The sequence below is a fragment of the Electrona antarctica genome (assembly GCF_951216825.1).
Source record: "Electrona antarctica genome assembly, chromosome: 9".
NCBI classification, from domain to species: Eukaryota; Metazoa; Chordata; class Actinopteri; order Myctophiformes; family Myctophidae; genus Electrona; species Electrona antarctica.
Genome location: NC_136790.1, coordinates 9,215,675 through 9,240,310, shown reverse-complemented (window position 1 = coordinate 9,240,310; position 24,636 = coordinate 9,215,675). Strand labels below are relative to the sequence as shown.

Sequence of the window (24,636 nt, the reverse complement as noted above, 5' to 3'; positions counted from 1 at the left end):
GGAACGGTGCAGCCCTATCCCAGAAAGTAGCTCTAGGAGAGGGAGGTGCAGTATATGGGAGGCCCCCTGCTGAGTACTCCCACTGGTACTTACAGCTTGCTAAACTGCAGCACTTTATATTTAGAGGCCTAATGGCAGCATGCGAGTTGCTATATTTGTCTGTAATTTAATTTAATTCAACCTTTATTTAACCAGTGGAGCACCACACTGGACCCTGGCAAAGAACACTCCATACAAAAGGCGACTCGTTGAAGAACACAAAACAACGCGCACATTAATAATTCAACATGATAAAAGCCGCACTGAGCGATTATATCGGGAAAACAGGAGATGCGGGCACCCTAATGAGCGACGCCTATAAACACATGCGTGCCGTGGCTAATAGCTGTGCCGTTTGAGATTTAAACAAAGGCTTAGTTAGACTATAAGCAATCAGGCTCTGTGTAAATTATTGAGACAACCCAGTGAATGCTGGAAAGCCTTCCTGAGTGACTTCCCCGCATGCATTAATATTATTATTGCACCACAAGAGTTATTGTAGGAAGAGGTCCTCTATCATCATAGTGTAGGCCTATCGTAGCAATGCTTGCATGCTGCGAGGATGCATCAAATAACATGTCCGTCCTCTAGTTCTTTCCTGCTATATGTCGATTTCAGGCAGCAAAAACATTGTGCAGAAAAGGAGGAAACATGAGCTGTACTGTAGCTATAGCTGCATTGGGAGGGTAACGTTGCACTGGAGCAGTGACCACGCTGCCTGCATGTCAGCCAGATTGGCTTGTAATAGATGTAGAGGCCGCATGCTCTGCCCACCCCCTCCCTGCCCTCTGGGCCTGAAACTAACCAAGTCCGAGCCACTGGCCGGGTACTGGAATACAGTTCAATCTCTGCCTGCTGCGTTGTTATGCCTTCTCTCCCTCTCCGGTCCACTCTTTTCTTCCTCTTTGCTTCTGACTCTCTTTTCAGTCCATTTATCTCATTATGGCCCGGGCTATCTCCAGTGGCGTCGAAAATGAAGTGTTAATCTCTCTTCTCATCAATCTCTCGCCAGCCCAGGAGTGCCCAGGCCTCTCCCCGCATCACAAAATGATGACTGGCACTTTTACTTGTTTGGAGAAATAAGTGCGGGGGCTAAATTGAATTTTAATGGATCGCGCATCCCCCCAGTGAAAGGTGCAATCCATTACTGAATGATTGTAATGTTGTTTGTTGCCAGCGTTGATTTATGGTACATATAGTGAGCTGGGCCAAAGGTGGGTACGTCGGGGAGAAGAAGCAGCATTGTGTGTTGATGGGGTTTTAACTATGGCAAGGAGGAAGTGCAGGAGGAGGAGAAGGATGGGAGGACGTTGGCAATGCATTTAGCTGTTTATTCACCAGGATGCACCCTGCCTGGGGATCTGCGTCACATTTCATAGAAGCAGTTTTGCGCGAGTGTGAGTGTCACCCATTAAGGTGTTATGTGACCGGAGGTTCTGCAATATTTATTATATACATTTGAAGCACAGTGGTTCTCTGAATCATAATAACATGTACTGCTGCTACTCATAATAACACCAATAATAATATCCATCCATCCATTCATCCATCTTCAACAGCTTATCCGTAGTCGGGTCGCTTGGGGCATCAGCTCCACCAGAGAGCACCAGACTTCACTCTCCAGAGAAACATAGCAACCTTTGCACCAATTCGGTCCTACATTTTGTAAGATTGACGAGACCTTCTATAGTCATGTTGGGATACGAGTTATGATGCCAACACTTTGGAGTTGGTCCTTTGGGTGAAACTTGAGGTTTACTTTGGGTGAGCCAGAACCAACAGCTGCTGTGCTGTAGGGCAAAAGCACATAAATTATAAACCTTTATTTTTTTGCACACAGCGTTCTTCATCTGCATCTGTTTGTTAAATGGCGGCCGCGTCGCATTGTCGTAGCTCGACTCAGGTTAGCCGCCGTGTAAGTCATTTCCCCTGCAACAATCTGCCATCTGCTGGTGATAAAATATTGGATCTGTCGAGTGGAGACGCTCAGGGGAAGGAGTTAGCCAGATTGTCTAGACAGTAATGTGCTCCACACAGCCATTTTCATGGCAGATATACAAACGCCCCTCTGGAGCTTGGAGCTTCTCCACATGAGTGTGGGGGTTAACCTTGCAGGCCATGTGGATATACTGGGGGGCTCGAGGTCCCCTTCTTCTTGGCCATTACTGCCAGAGAGAATCTGGTGAATGCCTGATGTTGCAACCTGTTATCCTAGCGATTCCCCCCTCGTCCCCAAATGTTAGCATTTGATTTCACAGTCAGTGGCGGTCATCTACACAAATTCCGTACACCTGCGGAAGCACGTGGCCCTGATGGTAAGAGGCATAACTTTAGATGAAGATTAATGCTGTCATCCCAGAGAGTGTTCGCTAGCAACCAAAAATCAATAATGGCGGCTTATGGACCATTTGAAAGGGCTGACTTCTTGATCTCATCCATCACCTAACAACCTGCCACCTTACCCAACAATCCTTCACAGGGAACCAACCCTCAGTGGCATGGAACAGCTGAGCAGCAATATAAAGCGCACGCACGCACGCACGCACGCACGCACGCACGCACGCACGCACGCACGCACGCACACACACACAGTCACATCTACATAGATGCACAGAACAATTACTGGAGATAATGGTGTGAAATTGAAATGATGTAATAGGTTATACGACCTGCCCTCTTTTAGTGCCTGGCTATAATTAACAGGGTGACTCATAAGACACGCACGCATGCACGCACGCATGCACGTGCACGCATGCACGCACATAAGTGCAAAGGGACTCTAAAGCATGCTCATAAGATGCTTATGAAGACTTATTTTGTCTTTGTCACTGATAAATAAATTAAACTGAGGATTTATAGAACTGTAAAGGCTGTGAGGGAGAAAATTGCTACACTGACTCCGCTAAATACTGACATGTACACACAAAATATGCTTGTGCTTCGATTTACTTACTTTTTTAGTTAATCTTTCTGCACAGTATGCTAACTTGCCTTGTTTTTAATTATTTGGTGTCACAAAGTAATATTCCATGTGCAAGAATTGATCAACATACAGCCTAATTTAACAAAACACAACACCTTTTATCGCACTGAGGGAAGTGCCAGTGTAAGCAATTGCCCCACCCCATCTCGCACTCATGTGCACACATTCAGTCTCTCACGCACGCACGCACGCACGCACGCACGCACGCACGCACGCACGCACGCACGCACGCACGCACGCACGCACACTGCACACTAATGTCTGTGCTGTACTTTGTATGTGCACATATTGTTGCCTTTGAGCCGGGCCTTGCAGGCAATGTATGCAGCGCTAGCTTTAAAGTGGCTCGGATAGTTGGAGCCTTGGCAGCTGATGGTGTGACATGATGTCTAATCTCTCTCTCTCTCTCTCTCTCTCTCTCTCTCTCTCTCTCTCTCTCTCTCTCTCTCTCTCTTTCTGCCAGGTAGATGTAAGTGCAGCAGCAATTGAATGCTGCTTCCTGTGGCTGTGGCGTTGCTAGGCAGAGAGAGGGTTTCTTTATAGCAAGAGCAGGGGACGGACAGATGGATGGCTGGGTGGGTGGATGGGATAGTGGATGGATAGATGGAATAGTGGATGGATGGATGGGTGTGTGGTGTGGGTGGATGGGTGGGTTGTTGGGTGGATGGATGGATGGTTCAGTGGATGGATAGATGGGTGTGTGGGTGGGCGGGTGAGTGATGCAATGGGTGGGTAGATAGACATATCATCGTCTGCATTGATTGATTGTTCATTTTACTGTAGGGAAATGACGGCTTCTATGCTAGAACAACACGTTTTTTTCTTTTTCCTTTCGGTCCCTGTCAGTGTATTTCACTAGAGCAGTGGTTTTTGGCTTCAGTACCCCCTTTCCCTGATCTCTGGATCTTCAGTACCCCCTTTCCCTGATCTCTGGATCAAAGTACGCCCTTTTCCCGACTATACATGTTGCATAGAAAAAGAGAAAACGATATCTAGCATATCGTTGCTGTCGGGCAGAAACCTCATAACTCCATATTTCAACTTGTTTTGGTAAATGAATGCCCTACTTAGCCATGCTACACTGTCATACAAAAGTAGCAAAAATAGCAGATCTACAAGCTTGTATATCTGCTCTTTTTGCTCTTTTGAATTTGAATCCTGAAAAGTAGCCATTCGGGACATATAAGATATCCACACGATGATATGAATGAACAATAATCCACCTTTTGAAGAATATATTGAAGAATATAACATTACAAATAAGAAAAGGAGTGACAGAATTATATATATGGAGATCTAAGGGTGGTAGCGGGGACATTCTTTTGAATGTACAGGGTTTGATGAGGCCCCAGGTAGGGCCGGGCCTTAATTCTCGGCCCTGTTGAGAACTCTATAGTTTTCGCCGGCTGCACTAATACTTTTGGGGCAGGCCCGTCTAGGTCCTCTGAAACACTACTGCTACTGTATCTTATTGCGACAGCAGGTCGCATTTACATCAGGGATCTCCATCCCTGATGATGTCACATGATGTCACGAGACCTGGGAACCATATATGGGGGCTTTCCCATGTATGGGGATTTTGAGTGACGGACAAAACTTTCCCATGTATGGGGATTTTGAGTGACGGACAAAAATGTAAGATTTTATAGTAAATGCGACCTGCGGTCGCAAAGACTCTGAAAAATGTACACAAATGAGTGTTGACCCACTGCCACCCTGCTTGACACAGCATCAAGAGTTGGATTGGGTTTAAGTCCCTGCAACATACTAGTGTCATGTCCATGGGGGGGTGTACTTGTACATCAAGCTGCCTCACGCTACACACACAGGTGATAGGCTCCTGCCCTATGGGCCTCATGGCTTGGCAAGGCTTAGTATAGAATAGAAGTGATCACGTACAATGATCTTACAATGAGTTTTTTTGGCATGCATTTTACCTTCAAAAATGTTGCACAGCCCTAGACTGTTGCATTTCTCTCATTTATTTATTTTGCCTTGCGGTATGTACTGAAAACAAGAATTTGACTTCACTCTGGACTCCACAATGATGTAGAGAGAGAGAGAGAGAGAGAAAGGGAGGTTGTTGATTAGCCAGTAACTGAAATGAAAACCTCGACTGCATTTATATTTTATTTTACTGCACATTTCAAGATTGAGTCCCCTTTGCCAGTTTCCATTGTCAATGCGATTTCATATACGACACGTTGCGAAGGAACATTGCAGCACATGGACAAGGATTTAATTTACTTTTTACTCAAATAGGCTCACCTCAACTTCAGTAAAGTTTATTGCATCATATATTAATATAGAGAAAGACGTGCTTTAGTGTGTGGAGCTCTACAGTGCCAGGTGAAATTAGCCCATTGCTGCCATTGTCTCCAACTCTCCATGCCTGTGAACCTTAATAAAGACCATCTTGCGTAACTAATTTGGGATTTTAATTTAGGCAAAGTGGGTTTAGGAGGTAGACGGTGGAAGGTTATTGAAATTCTAAGTTTGGAATGACTCAATTTGACTTGGACTTTCTTCTAGGGATTAGCTTGTTCTAACCCACCACAGAGAGTTGAATCTAGCTGAGACCATCACGTATTCAATAGCCGAGGTCACTTTCAAATTGTCTCCGCTTCAGATTCATAACACCCTGAGTCTGAGAATGTTTGTGTTGAATTGTTTTAGGATAATATAAGGTCAAACAAAGAGGCTCCGTTTCGGTTCACAGACCTTCATCAGGTGAAATGTGTCTCTGTAATAAACATTTTAATTGCAAGCATAGGCAGCGTGCCGTAGTGTCGCCGTGTTGCGGCGTTGCGATGCGTTGTGAGCTGCCTGCTCTAATGCATAGTGACACACATACAGTTGGGTGCCACCGATATTGTCCCTTATCATTTGACCCATTTAGGCCTGACCTCAAAATTAAAAAGAAATCCTTCTAAATCCTCCAGTTTTCTGAAATAAATATTTTCACGATTTTTCAAAAATAGCAGACCTACAAGCTCGTAGCGCGCCACTCGGTGGCGCGCTATGAGCTTGTAGATCTGCTATTTTTCAATAGCTAAATTATAACATAATGTTTAAAACACCAAAAGGGGTTTTGCGCAGATCACGCAAACCTCAGCAAAAAGAAAAGGACAATATCGATGGCCTCCAACTGTAGTGACACACACGAATGCACACACACTCCAACTTAGTATTGCTTCCGTAGATGTCTGTCCATCCTGGGGGGGGGGGGGGGGGGCAGTGTACCCATCAATGTTAATGACCTTTGAATAGACGCCATCTCCCTTGAAGCCCAGAAGAATCTGTTAAATATTGTGCAATGGAACGCAAACCAAGACGTATGAACATACTGTGCTGTCAGATTCTTAATAACAGCACACACCTTAGAATATCATTATTGTTCCTTTTGTTGTCGTACTTGAAATGAAATGAAGGGATTTGTTTGCTTTCTCTCTCGGCTGTCATCGTTATCTGCTGAGCAGTTTAAGCCCACCAAACCTTGATCTCCTGGCTTTAGATAACCGCCGGAGCCAATGCCGCATTCTGTTTGTGAATAGCACAGCTCAACAAAGCGCCTTGATTTGACTGCCTTTATTTTACTGCCTTTATTTCGGGCTTGCTTTTCGGCTACAAAGGAAATCTGACGATGTGCGAATTGGCGAGCTTTGAGCGTGCAGGTGGTAGCCCCCTGTCCGTCACAACACAGGTGGTAGCCCCCTGTCCGTCACAACACAGGTGGTAGCCCCCTGTCCGTCACAACACAGGTGGTAGCCCCCTGTCCGTCACAACACAGGTGGTAGCCCCCTGTCCGTCACAACACAGGTGGTAGGTAGCCCACTGTCCGTCACAACACAAGTGGTAGCCCCCTGTCCGTCACAACACAGGTGGTAGCCCCCTGTCCGTCACAACACAAGTGGTAGCCCCCTGTCCGTCACAACACAGGTGGTAGCCCCCTGTCCGTCACAACACAAGTGGTAGCCCCCTGTCCGTCACAACACAGGTGGTAGCCCCCGTCCGTCACAACACAGGTGGTAGCCCCCTGTCCGTCACAACACAAGTGGTAGCCCCCTGTCCGTCACAACACAGGTGGTAGCCCCCTGTCCGTCACAACACAGGTGGTAGCCCCCTGTCCGTCACAACACAGGTGGTAGCCCCCGTCCGTCACAACACAAGTGGTAGCCCCCTGTCCGTCACAACACAAGTGGTAGCCCCCTGTCCGTCACAACACAGGTGGTAGCCCCCGTCCGTCACAACACAAGTGGTAGCCCCCTGTCCGTCACAACACAGGTGGTAGCCCCCTGTCCGTCACAACACAGGTGGTAGCCCCCTGTCCGTCACAACACAGGTGGTAGCCCCCGTCCGTCACAACACAAGTGGTAGCCCCCTGTCCGTCACAACACAGGTGGTAGCCCCCTGTCCGTCACAACACAGGTGGTAGCCCCCTGTCCGTCACAACACAGGTGGTAGCCCCCTGTCCGTCACATAACACAGGTGGTAGCCCCCTGTCCGTCACAACACAGGTGGTAGCCCCCTGTCCGTCACAACACAGGTGGTAGCCCCCTGTCCGTCACATAACACAGGTGGTAGCCCCCTGTCCGTCACAACACAGGTGGTAGCCCCCTGTCCGTCACAACACAGGTGGTAGCCCCCTGTCCGTCACAACACAGCACGACATCAAGTGGTTCAGCCATGCGGCCATTACGTTGACACTCTGGAAACATTGCAAAACTACCATTTACATAATTTGTGGTGTCGCAAATGTTGACATGTAAGAAAAAAATGCTCCGTCTACACGTTGATTGATTGATTGATTGATTGAACATATTGGTACATTTCAAACAAAAACACAAGTCAATACGAAAACGGTTACTTTGTGGACTATCCATGATTAAGCATTACACTTATTGTAACTCTCCTCCCAACATTCACGACACAGGTCGGTTCTTTATAAACAGGCATTTATTTCGGGCATTCTTCTCATCCCTCAGTTGTTCCATCGTGAGAACTATGTTCACACAAAAATACACATAAATCAATCAACAAAGTGCATCACAATACATGAAAATACAAAACATGTAGAAATGCGCGATGCGCAGGTGAACGTGCCCGTGCACATACAACACAACATCAAAGACTAATCTAAAATACCTCGTTGGCCGCTTGTTGTGAAAAGAGGTTCTTGAATCTTGAGTTGCTTAATGTTCTTATAATGTCCTTTGACAGTCTGCTTTGCCTTCAGACGTCTTTCTTACTTTAACAGTTTGTAACACACTAAACTACAAGTGTGCTGCTGCTTCCTTCATGCAGACCAGCGTCAGAGTGAGTGAGACAATGTTTGTACCACCTGTGCGCAACGCCAGGCAATCATGCATCAATCAGTCAATCAAACATGGTCCAGTGTTGCTACTGACAGACAGGGAACTTGGTTCTGCCTCAGAAAGTTATCATCACATCATGTTTACATTTTTAACCCCATATGAAATCAATTATGAACCACATATTTATTATTGTATCATGACATTATTATGAATTATGCTTTATGAACTTATGACCATGAATTGTTGTATTTTAGCTATTTTAGTCCTTTTAAAGTAAGCATTTTAATAGCAGCAGTTACACTTATGTTTATGTTTATGTTTATTTATTTGATATGGACATAACAATCACATTGCTCATTGCACAGTTGTACAATTAGTAGATGCATCATTTACAGTGTGTTAGCACATGTGCTAATTTTCACCACTTGTCCACAGGAGACTTTTCTAAAAAATACAGGGACACTATAGTTTAAAAAACACCCAATCAAGTACAAAAAATTATACATTCTAATAATATTTACAGCACAATTACAAAATCCATTACATAGTCTCTAATACAAAAGTAAACATAATCATTCTAATAACCAGTCAGAAGCTATACTTAAGCTATACTTAACACTGCAACGGTCAGGCTCTAGAAGTCTGTCTGTCTGTCTGTCTGTCTGTCTGTCTGTCTGTCTGTCTGTCTGTCTGCCTGCCTGCCTGCCTGCCTGCCTGCCTGCCTGCCTGCCTGCCTGCCTGTCTGTCTGTCTGTCTGTCTGTCTGCCTGCCTGCCTGCCTGCCTGCCTGCCTGCCTGCCTGCCTGCCTGTCTGTCTACAGTGTATTGTATCTATCTACTGTATACATAAAATGTGGGCCCAGCCATTATACTGTATCTGACTCCCAGTGGGTTTGTCCTTATTGTCCTTGGCAAGAATTCGGTGCACATCTCTTTTAGAGCGAGAGCGTGAGAGAGGGCCAGGCGTGGGAGTGTTTGTGTGGTGTGGTGGCAATGGAGTGATCCAGGTGTGGAATATTATCTTTCCTATTTGGCATGAGTCACTGCGTGCGTGCGTGCGTGCGTGTGATTGAGGGAGAGAGACAGACAGACAGACAGAGGGGGAGAGAGAGGTGAAGGTTGCTGTCATGTGTGTGTGGGGGGGGGGCGATGCGTTTTTTCCCCCGTCTTTTCTTTTTTCAATGTGTTAATGCTCTGTTGGACAGTCAGATGAGATTATGGGATCGCTGTGTGGCAGTAACATAACAACAGGGTGACCTGGACAGGTGTGTGTGTGTGTGTGTGTGTGAGTGTGTGTGTGTGTGTGTGTGTGTGTGTGTGTGTGTGTGTGTGTGTGTGTGTGTGTGTGTGTGTGTGTGTGTGTGTGTGTGTGTGTGTGTGTGTGTGTGTGTGTGTGTGTGTGTGTGTTTGTGTGTGTGTGTGTGTGTGTGTGTGTGCGCGTGCGTGCGTCTTTGTTATATTTATATTACAAAGTATGGACAGGAGTGGTATAACTCTGAAAGTGTAAAAACCCACTTTCACAATTTCACACTGGCTTTTACCTCGTTTTCGTGTGTGTGTGTGCGCACACGCATGCATGTGTGCATGCTTGTGTGTCTATAGTGTGTGTGTGCACTGGATGAGTGCCATTCCATGGAGAGCTGTAAAATGTGCTTTGACAGGCTGGGAGATCAGTGGCTTGTGAAGTGAGACACATTTCAAGTGAAGAAGAGTGAATATGGGTGAATATTTTGTTTGGTCCTGTGTAACGATCTGTACATTGTGCGTGCGCGCGTGCGTGCGTGCGTGCGTGCGTGCGTGCGTGCGTGCGTGCGTGCGTGCGTGCGTGCGTGCGTGCGTGCGTGCGTGCGTGCGTGCGTGCGTGCGTTGTGAAATGGCCTCTGACACTGTTCTTTCATTCTGGCGGGCTCACTGTGACTGCTTCTGGGAAGGCCAAAGGCTACCTAAATGCCTTTATTTGCGCACACGCACACACACACACACACACACACACACACACACACACACACACACACACACACACACACACACACACACACACACACACTGCTTCTAATGGAGTGCTATTTCAATGTCTCAGACATGGCGTTTCTTCCTCTCCTGGCTCTGGCCAGCGTGCTCTGTGTGGTAGAGAGCAGAACATCTTCCTGACTCAAGGTGATTGGAGGCAGCGAGCCGGCAGCTGCAGGGGTCCCTCACGGCATCGCCGCGCCACACCAGGAAATGCTTTAGCTGATTCGGGCTCCGTTTGGTCCCATAAGTTGGGCAAATTCAATCATGAAAACTAGGAAAAGGCAGTGACTCAAGGACAAATGTCAATTAGGATGTTCCTGCCGTTGCACGCACGGGGGATGTTATGCGATTAGATTTGGAGGAACTTTAGACACGTTGAATGGTTTAAAAATGTCAGCATGTTCGCAAGAAGAATAATTTGGAATCATGGGCTGTGGACTACCGTAGCGATGCTTGTGGGAACGCGTCTGCTTGCTAACTGATTGTAACTTTGTAAGGGCTGTGTTGTCTATTTTCAGACTCCTCCGTGGCAGTGATCATCGCATGTTACGGCCCATGTGCCTAAATGATGCCACTCTCCAGTGCTTGATGGCGGGCAGTAATTGGCTGTGCTGAGCCACGACTGACGCCTCTGAGGAGATAACGAGACGGCCATTTTCAGCATAATGCTGATGGACAATTTGAGCAGCTCACTTGATTCTGCCCCTATAGAGATTACCTCGTGAATTCATTAGGCCGCGCATGCGGGTTGCTAAGAGATTAGAGATGTGCATGAAATATTAAACACCTTAATGATTGCTGAAGCATTACGGAAATTAGAAAATGTTGAGAGAATACATGGTGGTAAAAGGTGTTTATTGTGTCTGCTTTAAGCTATAGTATCTGTACTGTACAGGTGGCTGAGGCAAGAGAACGTTGGATATGGGAAGGGGGAAAAAAATTGAGAATTGGCACTATGTGCGGTTTAATGGATTCCAGAACAATGGCTTCTAACAGATGTTCTATATAATAATGTAACTTAATGGGATGACTCTGGGTAACCTCACCCAGGAAGCTTAATGCCTTCTCTCCTCTCTCTCTCTCTCTCTCTCTCTCTCTCTCTCTCTCTGCCTGACCATCTCTCAATGTCCCTCTCTCTGTATTGTCTGATTCTGTCTGTCGTACAGCAGCAGCTTTACCATCCAGATAGATTTCGGTAGAATTAGCTCTTCTGCCACTCTCCGGTGTGTCCGTTGATGCTGGTGCGATGCGTTTCACTCACTCCACGTGGGGATTTGTTCTGGCGCTAGCTGCTTCCTGGGATTACATCTAATACCCCCAACCCCTCCTCCCTCCCCAAGTCACTCAATTGGGGCTCTCTTGGCAATCTGGGATATTCCTGCAATACAAGCCAGCTCCTCAACACATTGATTTGTGCCATTTGCAGGTAATCCTGATGGAATCATGGCCAGGGAGAAGACCTCTCACAGGAAATAGAACATATTGAGAGAAATGGAAGAGAATATCAAACTCCTAGACTACAACTTCTGGCACCCATGAAAGACAATAATAATATTTCAAAGATTTCGGTCAGGATTGCAACAGCACCACAGTAGTTCAGTCACAAACAATCGTTTAATGAATGCTGACACTGTTGATGGTTTCGTTGGATTTTAATGCAGCATTTGACACCATTGATCATCATAATCGTAGATTACAGCAGTGCGTTGACATATCTAGGACTGCTTTACAGCGGTTTACGTCATTCATTTTGAACTCTGAAATTCGTATAATTGGCTTACATTCTGAAATTCAATCATCATTTGATTCTTTATCCAAACAACTTTAACTTCGCTATAGTGGTTGCCTGTCTGTTTTAGAATTGGTTTTAAGATTTTACTGATTCCTTTAAAAGGAATTCACATCATGACCTGGTTTTCTTCATATATGAATGTATTTATACTAGAGATCAGCAGATGAGCTTTTTTGTCACCCGAATCCGAGTTGCATATTTATAATCCGCCCGCTATCCGACCGCATTAATTAATCAATCCAATTTATCCGCAACCAACCGCAATCCACTGCAGGGAAGCAAAAGTGTATACTGTATACAGTAGTATAGCCAATCTACAAGCTCACAACGCGTCGCTGGCTCGCTGCGACGCGTTTTGAGCTTGTAGATCGGCTATTTATAAGTTGTGTCACTCACCACTGCAGACAGTTGACCAAAGTTACGGTTGTATATTCCCATATCCAGCCCTCGCTCCCATGCAGTCCCATGGCACCGAGTCCCACACCAAACTTATATTCTTCCCTTCTGTTTCAGTTAGTTGTAAGTTTATTTCAGACTCTCAGCTGCCAGACGACTTGCTCTATACCGTTGTTGTGGTCCTTCCTTAGCCAATATAGGCGTCTAATTTGTGCCTGATGGAAAATATTAAAATACTACTAATGCACACATGCCGAGATTTTGTGCCTTTTATAAACTATATTATAAGCCTATAGATAGATAGATAGAATTTATTTCAGTTTTAAAAGTTATAAAGCTTATAGATAGATGCCATTAATTTATTTCCAGCATTATTTCACCCACGGTTTATCCAATATTCATTTAGAAAATATTTGAATGACCCATATCCACCCTAAACTGTGGTTACCCATGGCAACCGCGGCTAAATCCGCGACCCGCTGGTCTCTAATGTATACTGTATGTACATACATTATGGAAAGCACGCACTATACTACACTATACTTCTTTACATAATCATTACATTTTCATTTCTCTGCCTTCAACTTTTTTTTTTTTTTGTCATCAGTTTTTGAGTGGTGTAAACCACTCCTACAACTGGCTTTTGTTTGCAGAAAAAAATGAGCATGGTTGCTATGTTCAAAATAATTTCTGACGTAATTAAATCACACCCGGGTGAACTGGATGACCGTAGCAACCATGGTCATTTTCTCTGCACAGAAAAAGCCAGTTGTGAAATCACATCCGGGTGTGATTTCATTACGTCAGATCAGAGCTGATCAGGCTACATAATACCTTACCTTATTTCATTACGTCAGACATTACGTCAGACCACAGCTGATCATGCTATATAAAACCTTACACCACTCAGTTCACACGGGTGTGATTTTTATTTTATTGATTTTACAATAAAGCATACAAAATACACATGACTTACACAAAAGAAAGAGACAAGAAAAACAAACAAAAAAAACAAAACTAGCAGTCAAAAAAGAAAAACCCCAATGGACAACACCCCATCCACATTCTGTTGTTGACAATAGTGATTATATCCGTAATGTATTACCAATTACAAATTGTTAATGCAACCAACCTTTTTATATATACAAATAAAAGTAGTCCCATATTTCATGGAACTTTCTCTGCCTTCAACTTGAAGTTACCACTAAAGTACTACGATGTGCTGTCTCCTTCTAGTCGCCTCTGCCCATCTCTCTTTAGCCCTGTGCTGATTTCATTGCCATTCTCCTCAGAGATTGTTAGATATTTTTTAGATGGCACATTTCTCCTCAAAGTGTGTTTGCATTTTGTGTTGAGAGGAAAAGAAACCCTTTGTTTTTTTCCCGTTATGATTACACTCTTTAGGCAGCCGTCCCACAACATCTTAGGTTTGTTTATCCTGTAAATTGGAATTGGTGGCAGTTTCTTGGGCAGGAACTGAAGAGAGAGGTCGAGAGCACAGCGCCTGTCTCCAGAAACGGTTCTTAATTGACTGTAAAGCGCCCAACTCTCTCAAAGGTCAGAGAGAGGCACGGCAGTGTATTCACAAAGTAAATAATTCACAGAGATAAAGAATGCACGCTCCCTCCTGTGAATCGTTGACAATCAGTCATGAAAAATGCATGAAAGCAACAGAAATCTGGGACGTAGAAGGGAGAAAAAAATGGGTCCCCCCCCCTTCACTCCCCTTCTCCCTCCCTGTTTACCTGAGGGAACAATTAATGATGTCACATGTCTCCTTAATGATGTCACATGTCTCCTCTGTGATGAAAGTGGATTGATTGATTGATTGATTGATTGAAGAATTTATTAACAGTTTGCAGAATTACAGTACATTTCAAGCACAAACTCAATACAAAGGCTGTTAACTGTGAGTGGACGACCCAATTAAGCATTACACTTGTTTCCAATAGGGTCCACCATGTTCAAATCATCAAAACATTTAGAGACGTACAAATAGACACTTCTATAGACAGAACAGGAATTCATCATAAAGGAGGTAAAAAGGGAAAAGAAACATATACAGTGAGGGAAAAAAAGGGGTGGGCGGTGGGGGGGATTCACGTTCAGCTCCGTTAATTTGTTTGTTTTCCTTGGAGGAGCTGCGTTGGGATTCACTGTTATCAGCTGTCTCGTCTCCATGTGGGGTTGGCTCCAGATAGAGAGTTGACCACAGTGAGTTGACATATAGTTCATCCTGCAATCATTAACTCTCAATAACATGAACCCTATCCTATACCATCCTTATTCTAGACCTGCCATACTAGACGAACATTCGGCGAGAATAGGTGAACATTCAGCAAAAATTTATTTATAGCGAGCTAATGCAAAAGTATTGCTGCCTATAGGACTTAGCTTGTTGTGTCAGGAAAGGGGAGGCTGTTCATGTGATACTTCATGGGATTCATTGGCTCTTATCAAAATGCTTCAGTAGGCCTAGGAGATTCAAACCTACATGAAAAGAGAAAAGTGATGTTCTTCACTGTCAAGAATTCCCAAATGTTTAGGCAAATACACTACTAACACGGCAAAGTAGACCGTAATAATCATTTTTATTGTCAGTGTGAGCCATTTGTTGGTAGGGCATAAAATGTAATCTTGGTGTAACCACATATAGTCCAAGAGCAACATGCTCTTTTCAGCTTGATATTTAAGGCTTACAGCTCTGACTTCAGCCAGCCCATTCGGTGCACATCGCCCTAGCCATTAGCCATCTGTGATTGAGGTTATTGCTCTTTAAGCCAAGGCAGTCTCCCCTCTCGTTGTCTGCCTTTCCCCTTCCAACCTCCCTATACGGCTGCTTTCAGCAGGCATTAGCTGTATTAAGACAGTGACTAATCTCTTCGCACCATGCCTTCACTGCGTTTGCTGGCTGGCAGCAATCGGCCGGATCCATAGGTAACGCTAGCCTTATACAAAACCCAGACCACCTCAATCGATACCCACCCCCAGGCAAGGACGGAGATAGAGCATAGTGGAAGAGAGCAGGATGCTTCCTAATTCAATGAAATAGACATTACCCAGCGCTTGGAATGCGCCAGGGCATGAGTAATCATAGACAAATTCATTTTGGAGCCCCGGAGCCCAGTATTGCTTTCAATTAGGAGCACAGTTTAGACCGAGTTGGATGCATATAGTGGGGGATAGTCGGAGTGGGCCGGAGAAAGGAGAGAGGGGAGACGGTTACTACCGTCTCATTTTCTGTTGACATTGCCAATTTGCAGCTAACGTCTTCTTCGGGGGGGAGAGGAGGAGGCGTTCGCGCTGAACGGTATTGCTGGTGCGGCTCAAGGTTAACTAGGCTGCCTCCGTCTACAGTCAAATGCAGAGAAATCCATCCAAATGTGTTTGAACACGTTGATAAAATGATCACGTTTAAGCAGGCGTGTAGCATGAAATGTTCAGTAAGACAGTCGTTGCGATTGATTCCACCAACAGTTCTCTCTCTATATTTATACAACATACAATGCATGCATGCATGCATGCATGCATACATACATACATACACGCACGCACGCACGCACGCACGCACGCACGCACGCACCACACACCACACACACACACACACACACACAAATTGCGCATTGTCTGCTGTTTGAAAAGCCTATCAGTTGAGTTCCCATTCATTTTCAACTCTCTTGTTCCCTGTCACACAAACAAAAGCTAAGAGGAAGGGGTCATCCACTTCAATATTAAAAAAAATAATTTGGAATGAAGTGTACGTGCGTCAGACTCAGAACCCAGCAGTGCCTCAATGCTATTTGGGAATTACCTTTCAAATACCAACGTAATGGAAATCATTGGACCATTCATGACAAGTCACGTTAATAACATTATTAACTTTAAAGAAAATCTGTGCAGAAGTTTTGTAAAGTGTCAAACTGGTGACAGTGCTAGTCAAATTCCCTCAGCAGACAGACAGAGGGTAAAATGAAACAAAGGAACGGTGATAAAAGACATTCAAACGGAGGTTGTCATTGTACGCGATTTAGTTTATTTTAAGACGGCTGTTTTCGTATAATTTCCTCCAATGCCTGAGCTAAATGACAGAACTTCATGAGCTCTACAAGCACCTCACGCTGGGAAATGTCCACACCCCTGTGTTTCGCAGTGGTAATTATAGTCTCAAACGTCATCGTACGAACACGACAACTGCATATGTTATCATAGCACAAACAATATAAACACACCAATCAAATTTAAGTTAATCCATTGAGACCTGGAACGCATCCATGTCACGTTAGCATTTAACCACATTAACCATTAACCCATTTTGGGGCGGGAACCCCTTTTGGTGTTTTAAACATTATGTTAAAATGTAGCTATTGAAAAATAGCAGATCTACAAGCTCATAGCGCGCCACCGAGTGGCGCGCTATGAACTTGTAGGTCTGCTATTTTTGAAAAATCGTTAAAATGTGCCTCAAATCTTTCAGAAAATTGTCATGATTTAGAAAACATTTCTTTTTTTTTTTTCGATGTCAGGCCTGAATGGGTTAAGGGATATGTTGGTCAAACTTCCCTCAGCTTGTGCTCTTTCCTGTTAACAGTACACTGCACAGCTCAAAACACTTACTTATAATGATAGTACAGCCAGCCCACCTTGGAAAGGGGCCCTAATTACCAACACAGATCAGCCCTATTTCACAGCCCTATCATAGGGCTGTGTAACCTGTCAAATCTTCCTGTCAATGACAGTGTGATGAATGACCATTTATTTAAAGGACGACTCTCCATTTTCAACTTCATCTTCAAATTGGTCCTCACTAATGCTCATGATAAAATGGTACCATTTTGTTCTACTCTGTCTCATAGAAGGGCTGTGGAGTCACACTTCAGAAACACGCCTATCAGTGACATCATCGTATCTTTCCACACAAATCTATTAATGCAAGAACGATGCCTTCCATTATAGCATGCAGACTTCCCACGAGTAGAAAGCCTGCAGTTTCTATTCATTTGGATTCCTCATCGATGATGTTACTGGTGGGGGGGGGGGGGGTTCTGATCCTGTCCACAGCCCTCCTCTGAAACACAGACCGAGTAGACAAAAATGGTACATAGATACCCTATTATAATGAGCATTAGTGAGGACCAATTATATGAAGATAGGTTGAGAATGGTTGAAGACCGTCCTGTAAAGAGTGTTACAGGATTTTAGTTGTGTCGATGTGTTCATGTTTACATAGAGCAGCTTTCACCTGCTTTACCTCTACTTAATCCACAAAGGTAGAAATCACGCAGGCATCGGGGGTGGTACATTTGGACAAAAAGGAATTTTTGAAACACTCATGGACTCATTACTGACTAAAATAAATGAGCCCTCAAGGGTCTAGTTATGCAGAATATATTTGATATGCCGGGTGCACTACTTAACAACAATGAACATGAGAGGTAGATTAGAAAACATTAAAAGGTGCACTAAACAATTGTTTCAATAATTTAATACATTTTTGAGGTTGTTCAAACAATTGCACCCACTGGCGATTTAATACATGAGGTACTGTAGATTTACTGCTACACTGTACACCCAAAAGGGATTTTGGTGCAAGTGCAACCAGCCTTTATTCCAGCCTTTAATTAGTCTGTGAACCACCACTTACTCCCGAGGCTGTGAACCACCCTAACAATATCCCTTCTGCAGCCTTCTTGCATATTCAGTGACAGCATATTATATTGCTTTATTGTAGTCTTGCGGTGTTCTCCTGATGAAGTTGTGTTGCATTCAGAGTGTAAACTAAAATAATGCTCACCGTGATGTCACCCGTTGGTTTGTGGTGTTGTGAAGCCAAGCATGTATTCTACTACGTGGTTTATTTCTAACCGGATAATGTTTTCAGATACATATTTTAACATGCTGATTTTAGCGTTATGTTTCACACTGAAAGCTTATTCCCGCTTGGCTGGATTCCGATGTCTTGCACTGCTGCATCAGAGGAGGGATCTGACGCTAAATTGTTTGAAAGCATCTGAAGCATTGTCTATTTGCCATGGCCCATTATGCTTGTATGTCAGGTGCGTAACTACCGTGACACAGCCAAGGCAGTTGCGTTGGAGCCCCGTGCAATGTAGGGCCCACCCTATATAAAATAAAATAAATAAATACAAATCTATACTATTCTACAGATATGCAATGGCAGTTGATAGAATTTTGACAGAGCCCCGTTACGACACTGGCCTGGCGTACAGCTTGTGAGTAAGGTTGTCCAACTTGTCCCGATCCAATCCCGTCATTTTCAAATGATCGGAATCGGATCGGGAGCAAACAAGCGTGATCGGGACATCCCTAGTATCAATATTATTACATCCATATTATGATACTAGACTGGATATTGTCTGTGATTTTGGATATTGTACTATTGTGATATGGCATAGTGTTCTATAAAAATATAAATATCGGATCGGGAAATGGCGGTATCGTATGTAATGTACAGTTAGCTAGCTAATGAACAGTAAAATAGCACACAAGGACACATTTCAGTACATTCACACAGCTGCTTGTCAGTACAGTATCTAACAGGCGTAATACTGAGAGGACATGTGTGTCAGTGAACCCAGGAGTTGCTGTACAGTGTGCGTGTGTGTGCGTGTGTGTGCGTGTGCGCATGCGTACGTGTGGAGTGGTGATGATACGCTGTCTCACCAGCTCTGTCTCAGCTCCGTATAAACAGCAAGGTGTTGGATAGAGCCGATGTCACATTGTCAGATTTCAGCACCAGCCATGCCATGGCACGCAACGCCATGCCAGGCCTGCCTCTCTCTCTCTCTCTCTCTCCCTCTCCCTCTCCCTCTCCCTCTCCCTCTCTCTCTCTCTCTCTCCCTCTCCCTCTCCCTCTCCCTCTCCCTCTCCCTCTCCCTCTCTCTCTCTCTCTCTCTCTCTCTCTCTCTCTCTCTCTCTCTCATATCATTCCTTTCACCTCTCCCTCTCCATCTCTATGTTTGCCTCTTTGGCAATCTGTGGCTGTTTGACTGTCACTCTGTCTCTCTCTGTTTCTTTCTTTTTAGTCTCTCTCTCTTCGACTATCTCTCTGGGTTGCTCTTTCTGCCCCGGGCTGTCAATCCCTGGACACACACTGTCAGAGCATGTCTCTACAACACACACACACACACACACACACACACACACACACACACACACACACACACACACACACACACACACACACACACACACACACACACACACACACACACACACACACACACACACATAAACATGACATATGTTTACGGACACAGTACACACTATGTACTCCCTAACAATGGCACATACATACACTGCACAATTCCTGTTCATTCAACTCTGAGATGGCTAAATTTTTACACTATCAGAGTTAAATGAATACAGAGGATTTCACTGTGTATCCACACACATATGCCACGACCCATATGCACACAAACTGTGTGAGCGGTGCGTGCACGCGCAAACGCACACACACACACACACACACGCACACGCACACGCACACGCACATGCACACACGTGTGCGCGCATGTCGCTCGCACGCACGCCCGTGCCCTTCTCCAAACCTCTGGTGTGTGTGAGTTACTCAGCTTGCCAACGCTGTAAGATATGCTGGCTTGTAGGAAGAGGGTTGAGTATGGGGTCAGTAGTACACATTACAAAATTATATAATAGCGCAAATGGCCCGTGGACAGAAATGGATCTGGTGTTTCAAGGTACAAGCAGTAAAAGGGACACTTTCACATAAACCCCCATAAATATTACATTTTCTAACTCCGCTGTGTATGCTGCACCAATAGAACAAATGTTTCCAATAGAACAACGATATGTCAGTGTTGGTTGTGTTTGCCTACCATTTATGAGTGGTGCAACCACTCCAAGGAAGAGCAATGTCTGTGACCTGTGACTATGTGTGTGACTATGTTTGTTTGTGACTCATGTGTGACTCATGAGTACCAGTAGGGGCGCTGTTGTGCCAGAAACAGAGACAGAGAGATTAGATGCGCTGTTGCCTGCTAATGAGAGAGAGAGAGAGGTTTTTGACCTACCCTCAAAAACAGCAAACAAACCATGTATAGCCGCAGATGTGAAAAATGTACGAAATGTCTGGAAATGGAATGCATCGTCGGTCATAACCGTGGCAGGCTGTATTATGTACAGAAAGTTATGTAATTGGCGATGGGGCTCGGCACCTGTTGATCACCCTGATGGCCTGGCTGTGGATGGAATTTAGCATAGCTGTGGTATCATCCACCGTGAGTGTCGAGGTCGATGAACCGCTTATTCATGGCTATGCACTGCTTGGCATACTGTATACTGTATGTACTGTACGATGTGCTCACTGCTGAGGCTATTGCACCACACCCTGTAGCAGTTTTCCATAGGCTCTGTGCGCAGCAGCCATAATTGGAAAGAAATTGGGACTTCCTTCACAGCTGTTATCAATGATGCTAATTATGGTTGTGTTCCATTCTGGGTGCTGATATTGTGCATGCTGGTGCCTAACTGGAAAGACTACAGCAGTGGGTCTCAAAGGCCCCTTTTTTTAACCAATTAATTGTCATTGAAAACAATCTGAACTGGTTCAATATTGGGCGGGGAAAAAAGAACCAAAACGGTATTTGGTTCCATTTGTGCAGAGTTATGGGGTTCCTTGAAATTAAAACGTTTGAAAACCACTGTGCTACACGAAATGGAAACGGCCTTCAGAATCATTGATAACACCTGCGAAGGAAGAAAGGAAGAGGTCCAATTTCTTTCCAATATGGCTGCTGTACATCTGCTGTACATAGGGCGCCGGCGAGGAGGGGATCTTCAGCGGGTTCCGTCGTTCTTCCGGGTTCTTGGAAACGCCCCCAGGCCCCCCAGCCACTGCGTTTATGTTTTTTTTTGTGGCTTTCGCCTTTATTTAATATTTTTTTATGGAGGGACAGACAGTAGGCTGACAGGAAATGGGGAGAGAGATGGGGGGGAAGACATGCAGTAAAGGCCGTCGGGATCGGGAGTCGACTGACTGGATTACCAGCCAAGGTGCCTGGACCATTGAGCCATGGCCCAGGCCACTGCGTTTAGTTTTACTGAGGTTAGGTTTAGGTATAGTTTACTGAGGTTAGGTTTAGGTATAGTTTACTGAGGTTAGGTTTAGGTATAGTTTACTGAGGTTAGGTTTAGGTATAGTTTACTGAGGTTAGGTTTAGGTATAGTTTTACTGAGGTTAAGGTTAGGTCACTACGTCACTCTGTACTCAACCCGCTGAAAGAACCATGCTCGCAGGGCGCCGGTGCAGCTCCCATACCAGGTGGTGATGCAGCTCGTCAGGGTGCTCTCGATGGTGCTCCTGTTAGAACATTGTGAACCGCATCACTGTCGTCTGTTGGTGCTCCTGTATAGAACATTGTGAACCGCATCACTGACGTCTGTTGTTGCTCCTGTATAGAACATTGTGAACCACATCACTGACGTCTGTTGTTGCTCCTGTATAGAACATTGTGAACCGCATCACTGACGTCTGTTGGTGCTCCTGTTAGAACATTGTGAACCACATCACTGACGTCTGTTGGTGCTCCTGTATAGAACATTGTGAACCACATCACTGACGTCTGTTGGTGCTCCTGTATAGAACATTGTGAACCACATCACTGACGTCTGTTGGTGCTCCTGTATAGAACATTGTGAACCGCATCACTGACGTCTGTTGGTGCTCCTGTTAGAACATTGTGAACCACATCACTGACGTCTGTTGCTCCTGTATAGAACATTGTGAACCACATCACTGACGTCTGTTGCTCCTGTATAGAACATTGTGAACCACATCACTGACGTCTGTTGGTGCTCCTGTATAGAACATTGTGAACCGCATCACTGACGTCTGTTGGTGCTCCTGTATAGAACATTGTGAACCACATCACTGACGTCTGTTGGTGCTCCTGTATAGAACATTGTGAACCGCATCACTGACGTCTGTTGCTCCTGTATAGAACATTGTGAACCACATCACTGACGTCTGTTGCTCCTGTATAGAACATTGTGAACCACATCACTGACGTCTGTTGGTGCTCCTGTATAGAACATTGTGAACCGCATCACTGACGTCTGTTGGTGCTCCTGTATAGAACATTGTGAACCACATCACTGACGTCTGTTGGTGCTCCTGTATAGAACATTGTGAACCACATCACTGACGTCTGTTGGTGCTCCTGTATAGAACATTGTGAACCGCATCACTGACGTCTGTTGGTGCTCCTGTATAGAACATTGTGAACCACATCACTGACGTCTGTTGGTGCTCCTGTTAGAACATTGTGAACCACATCACTGACGTCTGTTGCGTTTCTTTCCTAGGTGCTCCTGTATAGAACATTGTGAACCGCATCACTGACGTCTGTTGCTCCTGTTAGAACATTGTGAACCGCATCACTGACGTCTGTTGCGTTTCTTTCCTAGGTGCTCCTGTATAGAACATTGTGAACCACATCACTGACGTCTGTAGAACATTGTGAACCACATCACTGACGTCTGTTGCGTTTCTTTCCTAGGTACATACGGTCCAGACGAGGGCTGGTCCTCGGCTTACCCAGAATGCAGAGAGAGGAATCAATCGCCGATCAATATTGTGGACCAGGAGGCCAGAGTGTCCACAGAATATCAGGAGTTGACCCTGGAGGGCTTTGACGCAGAATCCTCGAATAAGACGTCGATGAAGAACACTGGCAAAACAGGTATAGCAGAGCCTGATTTTCACTTTGCATTCATAAAAGTATTCATTCATCATATAGCATCCCACTGCAGTTGGGCTGTGCCTCCCATGTGTAGCCTACTATTTACGGTAATTATAAGTTGAGAAATGAGGAGGTAAATGAATGCTAAAAAATGTCACCTAACATACCGTACTGTACCTTACTTTGGCTGATCGACTTACAGGTCCCCTGGTATGTTTCCCATTACTTGGCTAGTACTGTGGTTTTAATCATTGGGCTAGCTCTCGCTAATCAATATAATTTATAATAATTAACATCCGCTGTCTGGGCAGAGAAGCGCCATGCACAAAAAAACAGAATGAGAGTCGTTATGTTCCATTTTGTGGCTATCGTTCTAATCAATCACTAAATGTTTCGGTGAACAGCACTACACTACACTGCCAGTGGTGGAAAAAGTACTCAAATGCTTTACTTCAGTAAAAGTATCAATACTGCAATATAGAAATACTCTGTTACGGAAGCATGAGGCCAGTCCGCTGCCCCCCCAGGTGGGGTAAATGACACTGGGTGGGTGAAAGAAATAAATGGGTTGCAAAAATCGTGGGATAAAAATTATAAATTATAAATACTGTTACAAGTAAAAGTCTGGAATTCAACATTTACTTGAGTAAAAGTACAAAATGATTGGTATCAAAATTCTAAATGATGTCAGATTTCTGTATGTACAAGTACAAGCACTGGAAATTGGAAATACTCGAGTAAAGTTCAAATACCAAATGTACGTACAGTACTTGGCTACTTTCCACTACACTGCACTGTAGAATGCACAGACAATATGCTGTATTGTGATTGTCTCACACAGTCCTGTCTCATATTGGCATATGCGTCCGCATGTCACAATGTGCTGCACTACATCCTGCATGTGAACTGAACACGACAGGTGCAATATGGAGCGAGCCATTTGTAATAAATTGTTGCACAGACAGTTTTCATTCAGACATGATGCATCCATATTAGCAAAACTGACATGGCAGGTGTTCCCTATCTGTAATATACGTACACGGCCATCTGCATTCAAGTCGCGCGACATCTCTCGGATTCCCCTTGTCAACCCACAGGTATTTTTCACAATTTCAGCCTGTCACAAAGATGGATGATCCTCTCCCCTCTGTGTGCAAATGGAGTTGAAAGGCTTTGCAGAGCAACAGGCCACAGGTGGTTTGTGTCACTATTGACAGCACTCAGAATGCAGCCAGCCGCCCAATTATTATAATTTAAGAGCTGCGCTGCCCTGAGCACAAGCGTGTTGTGCTTGCTGGAATTATGTTTTGCATGCCATCATTATTGTTTGACCATTCATAGATTTGTGTCTACTGAATTGAATTGCAATCGAAATACA

At 44.7% G+C, this 24,636-nt stretch overlaps 1 protein-coding gene across 4 annotated transcripts in view; it reads left to right on the top strand.

The window, feature by feature from the left end:
* Positions 1–24,636, top strand: part of LOC306929536 (receptor-type tyrosine-protein phosphatase gamma-like) — a 472,869-nt gene that overhangs the window by 228,551 nt on the left and 219,682 nt on the right. For all 4 annotated transcript variants that reach the window (XM_079510103.1, XM_079510102.1, XM_079510101.1 and 1 more), the window contains exon 3: positions 23,076–23,258. In XM_079510103.1, coding sequence (XP_079366229.1) covers positions 23,076–23,258 — 183 coding nt within the window. The remainder of the gene's footprint in view (positions 1–23,075; positions 23,259–24,636) is intronic.